At 65.8% G+C, this 8,899-nt stretch overlaps 1 protein-coding gene across 1 annotated transcript; it reads right to left on the reverse strand.

Moving 5' to 3' along the window:
* Positions 1–702: 702 nt before the first annotated feature.
* NACAD (NAC alpha domain containing) lies at positions 703–7,070 on the reverse strand. The gene is made up of 8 exons (XM_019626555.1): positions 6,423–7,070; positions 2,011–4,953; positions 1,806–1,918; positions 1,664–1,735; positions 1,288–1,434; positions 1,074–1,223; positions 874–996; positions 703–791 (listed from the first exon to the last, which is right to left on the reverse strand). Exons 1-8 carry the CDS (start codon positions 6,487–6,489, stop codon positions 777–779), a joined length of 3,630 nt encoding a protein of 1,209 aa, XP_019482100.1. The 5' UTR covers positions 6,490–7,070; the 3' UTR covers positions 703–776.
* Positions 7,071–8,899: the final 1,829 nt, after the last annotated feature.

Consider the following 8,899-nt stretch of genomic DNA (forward strand, 5'->3'; position numbering starts at 1 on the left):
TGGTGGGGGCTCTGCCCTCAACCCCCGAAGCCCCCTGGGATCGGCCCCTCTTGTGCCCTTGGGATGTGCAGAGGCGGTGGGAGTGACCCCAGGGTGGAGCCTGGACTATGGGGCCAGGACAACCTCCCCCAGAAGGCGCCTCCACCTGGGAGACCCACCCTGTGTGAGTGGCTGCAGCTGGCCAACCTGCACAGCGGGACGGACGTGGTGTCCTGTGAGCCACCTGTGGATGATCGGGAACCGCTCCTCTCCTCCAGGGGCCACAGCCACACGTGTGCCCCCTCCTGTCTGGGAAGCAGCCCGCATTCTGTGGGTCCTTGCATTTTTGAGAAGAGGGGGATGGTGACAGAGCTGGGCCACAGTGAGGGGCCGAGACCCTTGGGGGTTACCCGCCAACTCGGCGCGAGGCTGCCTTCCTGCAGCTTCTCCAGCCCCGGTGCCCCTGTGGGAACTTCCTGAGCGCCCAGTGTCTGGGGACTTCCTTACAGACCTCCAGTCCCCAGGCCACACGTTAGGCCACAGCCCAGTGACCGGACTGCCTACAATCTGGGCAAGTCGGTGTCCGTGGAACAACGGGGAAGGACCACCACCCCTGGGGATGCGCGAGGACCACCACTGTCCTTGGGTGTTTGTGGCTTCAGGAAGCATCCTCATCCCTCACACCCGCTTAGCCAGAGGCTGTGAGGAGCAGCTGAGCAGGAGCAGAGAGGCTGGGACACCCGTTTATTGAGCAGCAGAGCTGGGAGCAGGGATGGAGCCGGGGGGCTGGTCGGTGGCTACATGGTCAGCTCCTGCAGGAAATGCAGACACAGTCAGGCCGGGGCGGTCCCAGCAGAGCCAGCGCAGGGCGTCTCGGGCGGGCGGGCCACTCACCATAATGGCGTTGACGATGTCGCTCTGGTTGTCCCTGAGGGCCCTCACGGCCTTGGCCCTGGACACGTTGGCCTGTGCCATCACCAGCTCAATGTCCCGGAGCTCCAGCCCAGCCTCGTCCACCTGGAGGGGCCAGCAGGAGGTGCTAGGGCTGCCCCGCCCCCGCCAGAGCCTGTCCCCACTCCCGCCCCGACCCTCACCTCCTCTTCGTCCTTGTCCTCCTCCTCCTCCTCGCACTCCGGCCTCACCCGCGGCCCAGGCGCCGACTCGGGGACCAGGGTGGAGGGCTCCGCGGGCACCTTGAACTTCTCAGCAGCGGCTCTGTGCACTTGCTGGGACAGGTCCTCAATCTGCAGCACAGCGTGCGGCTGTCGGCCAGGCCCCGCCCCGCCCCTGCCCCGCCCCACAGCCCACCTTGGCCTCCCCAAAGACCACGTAGGTGTCGGAGGCGGGGCTCTTGAAGACGTCAGGCTTTGCGATGACAAAGAGGATGTTCTTGGACTTCTGGATGGTGATCCTGGTGACGCCCTGGATCTGCCTCAAGCCCAGTTTGGACATGGCCTGGAGGCAGGGAAGGCTCAGGCCTGGGTGCCACCTGGGGGTCCCGTCAGGGTAGAGGGACCCGGAGGACAGGGGAGGGGGGACCCCATGTGCAGAGAAGGGTGTTGGGCTCAGGCTGGCGTGTCTGGCCACTGCATTTGTCTAAGGGTCCTCGGCGAGGATTCACCAGCCATGGGTGGGTTGTCTGGCCAGCCCGGCACCTCCCCAAGGGCGCAGGGCCCCAGCCCACCTTTCGAGCCTTCTTCTCGCTGCGGCTCTGCTTCGCTTTGGCCACGGTGTCCTCGCTGCCACTGGCTGAGGCCTGGGGAAGGGCGAGTCTGAGCACCAAGGGCAGGATGTGGAGCCCGGGCGCACCCTCCCCCGGGCGGCACCTGGGCCAGGCACTGTGCGGCCTGTGGTCCTGACAGGTCCTGCTCCTCCAGCTCGGCGGACGACTCCCCGTGGCTGTCCGAGTGCTGGCCTGAGCCGGGAGCCCGGGGTGACTCTGGGGACAGGAGACGTGTGAGGGTGGCCTGGCCCCACATCCCACCACCTCCAGTCCCTCACGCAAGACAGCGTCCCAGGCCAGACCCTCACCTTCCTCCAGGCTGTCCTGGTCATCCTGCTGCTTGGCTGCTGGGAGCCGTTGAGGACTGGCTGGGCTCCGAGACCCAGAGCCAGGAGGCACTTGGCAGGGGGGCGGGATCCGCAAGGCCAGCTCTTTGGCATGGGCGTCCCCCATGGGGGCCACCTTGGGGCTGAGGAGGGGAGAGTGAGGCGGGAGGCTGACCCGCTGCCCGGCCCCAGGGGGGTTCGTGGTTCCTGAGAAGGCAGCCACTGCCCACTGGGCTCCTGCCTGGGGTGGCGGGAGGCTGGGGGAGCCCGGGGGCCCCACGCCCTCCACAGAGTCTTCCTGGGGGCCCTGGCAAGGGCAGGGGACGGGGGACGCGGAGGGGGCTGGGGCTGTCCCCACAAGGACACCAGGAGCAGAGGGCTCAGGGCCTGGGAGCCTGTCCTGGGGCTGCGGTGAGGACGGGCTGAGGATTCCAGGTGCCGCTTGGGCCTGCTCTTCACCGCCTGGGCCTCGCACAGGCTGCGGCGGGGAGGGCGGTGGGGACGTGGGGGCGGGCTCTTCAGGGCGGCCTCCACTTGGCCTTGATGAAGACTCTGGGCAAGAGCCCAGCTTGGCCTCTGAGGCCATGGCAGCAGGAAGCGTGGGTCCCAGGGTGGCCCTTCCCTCCTCTGCTGTGCTCGGGGGCGGCACCAGGCCAACCTCGGGGCAGCCACTCCCAGGAGTCTTCCCAGTGCCCTGGGAAGCCGGCTCGAGGCCTCCAGCCCCCTGGCTCTCAGCTCCTGGGGCCTCCTTCAGGGGCAGGCAGGACTCAGCTCCCCCACCGCCAGGCAGGTGGGCGTCGCAACAGGCCACCCTGTCGGGAGCCAGCAGGCCCTCAGCTGCTTCTTCCCCACCAGAAGTGGGTCCAGGGGCACCCAGGGCCTCTGTGGGGGGATACGGAGGGTCCAGGGTCTCCAAGGCTGGTTTGAGGGGGTCCAAGGCTTCCTCGGGGAGGTCTGCAGAGTCCGGGTCCTCCTTGGGGGATTGCATGGGGTCTGAGGTCTCTGCAGCGGGCTCAGGGGTGTCCAGGGCCTCCAAGGTGGGCTTTGGGAGGTCTGGGGCCTCCGAGGTGGGTTCAGGGGTGTTTGGGGCCTCTGTGGTAGGCTCAGAGGCATCTGGGACATCTGGGGTCTCTGAGGCGGGTTTGCGGGGGCCTACGTCTCCATTCGAGGCCCAGGGTGTCCCAGTGTCTGCAGCTGACTCCGGGCTACCCTGTTGAGTCTGGTCCAAGGCTAGAGGCTCCGGGTCTCCTGTATGGCCTGAGTCCTTCTCCTCAGCCGGTAGCTTCAGTCCCAAGGTCTGGCCTCCTTCCCGCTGGGCTGCAGTGGCCATGGGCTCAGTCCCTGGGAGGCATCCTGCATCTGTCTGCAGGGCCCAAGGGCTGGCCTCAGTGGCAGGCCCCTGGTCTGAGGGGAGGCCTGCATCCTGCAGGGGCAGATACGTGGTCACAGGGGTAGGGTCCCCTTCTCCCTGCGGGGACACCTGGCCTGCATCTTCCTCCAGGTCCTGCTGAGCATCCGGGCCAGCCGCGAGGACCGCCTCCCCCTGCGTGGTCCAGAGCTGGGTTGGGGGCTTCAGGCCTAAGGCAGCGCCAGGCCCCTCCTGCAGGGGCTGAGGTGTGGCTGTGGCAACAGGCGCTGTTCCTGTGGAGAAGCCTGCCCCTCCCTGCTGGGCCTGAGGGGTCGCCCCTGCGAGGCCTGGGGCTTCCTGTGGGACCACAGTGGACACCCGGTCTGCGGTGGGGCCTGCCCCGGTAATTTCGGTGGCTCGGCCGGCCTCTTCCTTGGAGACCCCAGGAGTGGCCTCCTCCTCAGCGCCGTCCTGGAGCCGGGTGGTGGGCTGCGCATGGGGCTCCCCGCTGTATAGCCTCTCATCCTCTGCCCCTGCATAGGAGGCCGAGTCAGGGTCAGAGGAGGCGGCTGAGGTGTCATCCCAGAAGGCAAAGGCCTCGTCCACGCCCTCGGTGATGGAGAGGTCAGACAGTGACTGCAGGGAGGAGGCGAACGTGCTGTCGTTGTCATCCTCGCCAGCCAGGTCCCCGTCGGGGGCCTCCTGCTCCTCCTGCTCCCCCTCAGGGGACAGCGGCGTCACATCCACAGCCTCCACCTGGAAGATCAGGCTGCCCCGGAAAGGCAGGAGCGCGGCTGGGATCATCGGGTCATTGGCCAGAAAGTCCAGCTCAAAGAAGTGGCCCTCCTGGTCCCAGGAAGAGCTGCTGTCCCCAGAGAGGCTGGACTCTGGGGACAGGGACCCAGGAGACCCCACAGGCGGCAGCTCCTGCTCATCGGCCTCAGACCCTGGCGGGGAGAAGCCCCAGGCTGAGGGCACGTCCAGCCCTTCATCCGGGGCCAGCAGGCTCAGGGAGCAGGACAGGGACGAGCCCCAGCTGTCCCCATCCGCCGTGATGTAGGAGCCCGAGGGCGAAGCAGGCAGCGAGTCCCCGGGCTCAACCTGGGCATCCCTGGGACCGGGCAGCAGGGGGGCAGCGGTCTCACTAGGGGTGGAGGGAGGTGTGAAGTAGGAATCGGGGTCCACGGCAGGGAAAGGCACAGGAAGGTCACCCTGAGAACACAGCGCAGGGGGTGGGCTCAGGCTAGCGGGCCCGCCCTCCTGGTCCCTGAGCTCTGGCAGGGCTTCCCGGGATGGCGGGGGTGCCCCGCATGTCTCCTCGCCCATCACAATCCGGGGTTCCAGGGTGCCTGGGAGAGTCCCCTCGGTGAGCTGGACCTCGGGGGGCCCTGGGCTGGGACTGCCCTCCGTTGGGACTGCCCAGGCCAAGGGGGCCAGGTGGGGCCCTGCATCCCAGCTGGCTCCCTCGGGTGGGGGCCGGGCGCCTGGCTTGCTGGGCGGGAACGTGAGAGCCAGGGCACAGGGCTCCAGCCGGTCCCCTCTCGGGGTGGTGGCCGCAGCTGCGTCACAGGACAGATCTGCGGAGAGAGAAGGGCATGGAGGGTGGGTGCCTGCCCTGAGCCCAGGTGGGCCCATGGGAAAGAAAGTGGGTTTCAGGGAAGGGGGTGACAGCTTGAAAGGGGGCGGGACAGGGAAGCGAACTGCTGCCTCTGGGGACAAGCTCCAAGACCTCGGACCACGGGGTGCACCCTGGGGTCAGCGTGTGTGGGGTGTGGCTATGGCACAAACAGGACCCTGACTTCTGTCTGAGATGTTGGGTAGTGATGACACTGCCCCATCTCCCTGCACAAAGTCTGCCGCCTCGCTGGGCTTGGCAGGACAGACCCTCTAGTGACCTCCCAGGTCAGAGGGCCCTGGGGCCGGGGGGCCTGCACTCTGCTCGGCTCTGGGACATTCCAGTCCCAGGTGCAGTGTCTCCCGTGCCTCAGCTTTCTGTCTGCTGAGTGGAGTGTCGCATAGATTCAAGGTGAAGCTTCCAAAGGGGTGGCCCCTCCCCAGGCTGCCCACCTGCCCACAGTTGGCCACACTGGGTGCTGGGGTGGCCGGAGGGTGCTGAAAAGGGGGTTCTTTGGGTCCACTGGGGTGTGATGAATACCCAAAGCTTGGAGGTGGGTGTGCCAGGCGGGCTGGGTGCCCAAGACTGGGCTCTGGGCCTTAAGCTTAGCATGGTACCCCTGCCCACCTGAATTGAACCACGTCCGGGGCAGGGAAAAGGTGGAGCTGGGCCAAGGCTGGAGTGGAAGGTAAGCCTAAAGGTCAAAGGTTTTAGTGACTCATTCGAGGGCATCGAACAGTCTGAGGAGGGCCAGCCCCAGACCCTGCATCTGGGGACCCCAGCCCTACCTCCTTTACTGGACTACAGAGGAGGCCAGGCCCCTGGACCCAGCACTGGTCCATCCTCAGGTGACATCTCACCCACAGCAAGGTGCCCTTGGCCCTCCCAGAGATACACGCGGCTGACCAGCTGGGCCACCGTGGCTGGTCTTCCCAGGCCAGGCACACGCCCTCAGCCTCCACCGTTGCTGACCTAGCCTCGCCAAGGACGTGGGCCTGCACACCCGGCCGCTGCTCCCCAGGCCTCCGACCGCCCAGACCCACGCAGGCGCCCCTCTGGCCGCCTCAGGCGCCAGCTCCTTTCCCACGTCTCCCTCCCTCTGGGACCAGTCGCCCGCCCTGAGCGGCTGTCGGGCATCTGGGGGCAGGTGTCCCCAGGGCCCGGGGCGGGGGTGGGGGGTGGGGGGTGAAACTGGGAACCCGCCAGGCCCGTCAGGCCTGCCGCTCCACGCAGACAATGGGGTGCACGGAGCCCGGGGCGCTCGCAGGCCCTCGCGTCCACCCAGCTTCACCCGCAGTCCTGAGGGGTCAGCACTCAGGTTCACGGAAGGTCAGGGCGCCGAAATGACGGGGTGGGGACAGACACAGACAGGAGACAGGGACAGACCGAGGGGCGGGGGAGACGCACGCGGCGCAAAGCGCGCGGCCTCACCTGTGCGGGACCCAGGCCCGCCCGCCTCCGGCAGCAGCAGCTCCGCGCGGGCCGCCTCCCCGGGCATGGCCTGGCCGTGCGCCCGTCCCTCCGTCCTGGTCCGTCCGTGCGTCTGTCCCGTGGAGCCTGTGCGGCCACCGCCCCTCGCCCGGGGGATGGGGGGGGTGTCAGTGGATGACGTCAGCGCCGCCCCGCCCTCCCTGCGCCCCGAGTGAGAGTGCGCGGACGCGCCAGGCACTGCGGAGCGCACGGTGCGCAGGGAGTGGGGGCGGCTCCCTCCCTCCGCCCGGCGCGCCCCCTCCCGCCCCGCGCGGCCCTGCCCTTCCCGCAGCACCCCTCCCGCCCCTTTACAGGAACAAGGTTCTCAGCCCGCCGGAAGCTGGGCCGACCCCGGGGTGGCATCGCCGGGTCGGGAAGAGGCGGCGGGTTGCCAGAACTCGGGGTGCCGGGCACTTTGGGGGAGGCGGCGGCGCAGCCCCCCTGCCTTGCCTCCCGACCCCCCACCTGTACGGGCCGGGGGTCCCCGCCCAGCCCGGTGCCTCCATCCAAGAGGTGAGCTGGAGCCGCAGCTCCGCACTGATTGGCTGGTCCTCGCACGTCAGTCTCCATGGCAACCACCTCCCGACTCCATGGCAACCTGAGCCGGTGGGAAAGACTGGTCCCCGGGGCTCCCCGCTGCCCCACCCCTCGGCTCTCGCCCAGTAGTGGGAGGGGGGGGGGGGGAGAAACACGCCTTCCTCCTTCCCAGAAGCTCCGCTGCCACGCCCCCGAGGACGCCCGCCCCCCCCCCAACCTCCTAGATGCGCCTGAGCACCCGCCCTGTACCAGGCTCCGGGAGACAGACGGACATTGTCACCACCCGAGCTGGGCGGGGGCGGGGCAGGGTCGGAGCGGCCGTTGTTGGCGAGCATCCGCCACCCCGTCTTCTGCCGGCTCCACCTGGAGCCCGCGGAGCCAGGGCCTGCCTGCCGGGCGCTTCTCGGCGACACCGCGGGGCCCAGCACGCCCAGCCTCCGCCCGCACCCTGCTCAGCTCCATCTTTGGCAATTTGTCCATCTATCCCCCGGCGCGCCTGCTGCCCCTCTTTGTCCCTGCCTGCCCAGGTGGTTCTGAGTTGCCTCCTCCTGGGGCCGTTCCCCGTCGCCCTACTGGGCCCTCCCTAACCCCACCGCTCGCCAGCCGCCGACCACCTGGCCGTCACACCTGGCCATCACACCGACCTCCCAGAAACCCAAAGCCCTTCAGCAGGGCCTGAGGGGCTTCCCGGCTGGATGAGGTGGTACGGGCTAGTTTCTGCCCCTCCGAGTAACCCAGCAGTAAATGCTGGAAACAGGAGGCACCGCAGGACTGAAGGGACAGCAGAGCAGCCCACCCAACAGAAGGGGACCCAGGCCCAGCATTCCCTGACGTGGAATTGCAGTCCTGCCGACAAATCTAGGGGAGCCCGGCAGACCTGGCAGGAGGGTCAGGGGAGGGGCCAAGGGAAGCACACTCCTTCCCCGCTGGGCCCAAGCCACCCCCCAAGCCAGAGGATACAGGGCAAGTGTGTGTGTGTGTGTGTGTGTGTGTGTGTGTGGCATTGGCAAGGGGTATCCCAGGAAGCAGTCTCCCTCCCCTGGGGGACCAGATAGCCCCTCCCTGGCCCTGAGGCATAGGACAGCATCCTGGCGACAGAGTACTACACCCAATAGCAGAATACACCCCCTTTTAAAAAAATTTTATTGGGGAACAGTGTATTTTTCCAGGACCTATCAGCTCCAAGTCAAGTAGTTGTCTTGAATCTAGTTGTGGAGGGCGCAGCTCCTTGGCCCACGTGGGAATCGAACTGGCAACCTTGCTTGGTGTTATGAGCCTGTGCTCTAACCACCTGAGTTAACCAGCTGCCCCAGAATACACCCAATTTTAATGTCAAGAACATTCCCCAAGCCAGATCAAACCCCAGGCCATACAACAAACATCAACATATTTAAAATAACTGAAATCAGACTCTGTGGGTGGACCCTAACCCTAACCCTATAGTACTGGACTTTGAAAATAAAAATATGTAGTATCAAAGTATGTGGTCTAGAAGTCTGAAGTAAGGCGAAACCCAACATGAAGAATAGAAGCAAGTAACTTGTGTGCAAGAATGTGGGAAACACTGGGTGGTTTGCCAGAGGATAATTAAGGTGGGGTGCATTTAGAGTCTCTGGTTTTTACAAATTTGAATTGCAACAAATCTTTTTTGATGTGCTATTTCAATTTTTAGCAGCAAGTAAATGTGCATAGGGGATCATATTAAAATTGGAGGCATATTTGAGAACCTTTAAAAATAAATCAATAAAATTTGATAAACCTCTAAGAGTGACATATAAAAAGAGAGGACACAAACGACCAGTATCAGGAATGCGACAGGGGCTGTGATGGTTGATTTTAAGGTCAACTTGACAGGCTCAGAGGAGCCCATGATGTCTGGGTGGGTATCTACGGAGAGGTCA

The sequence above is a fragment of the Hipposideros armiger genome, unplaced genomic scaffold (assembly GCF_001890085.2).
Source record: "Hipposideros armiger isolate ML-2016 unplaced genomic scaffold, ASM189008v1 scaffold_685, whole genome shotgun sequence".
NCBI lineage: Eukaryota > Metazoa > Chordata > Mammalia > Chiroptera > Hipposideridae > Hipposideros > Hipposideros armiger.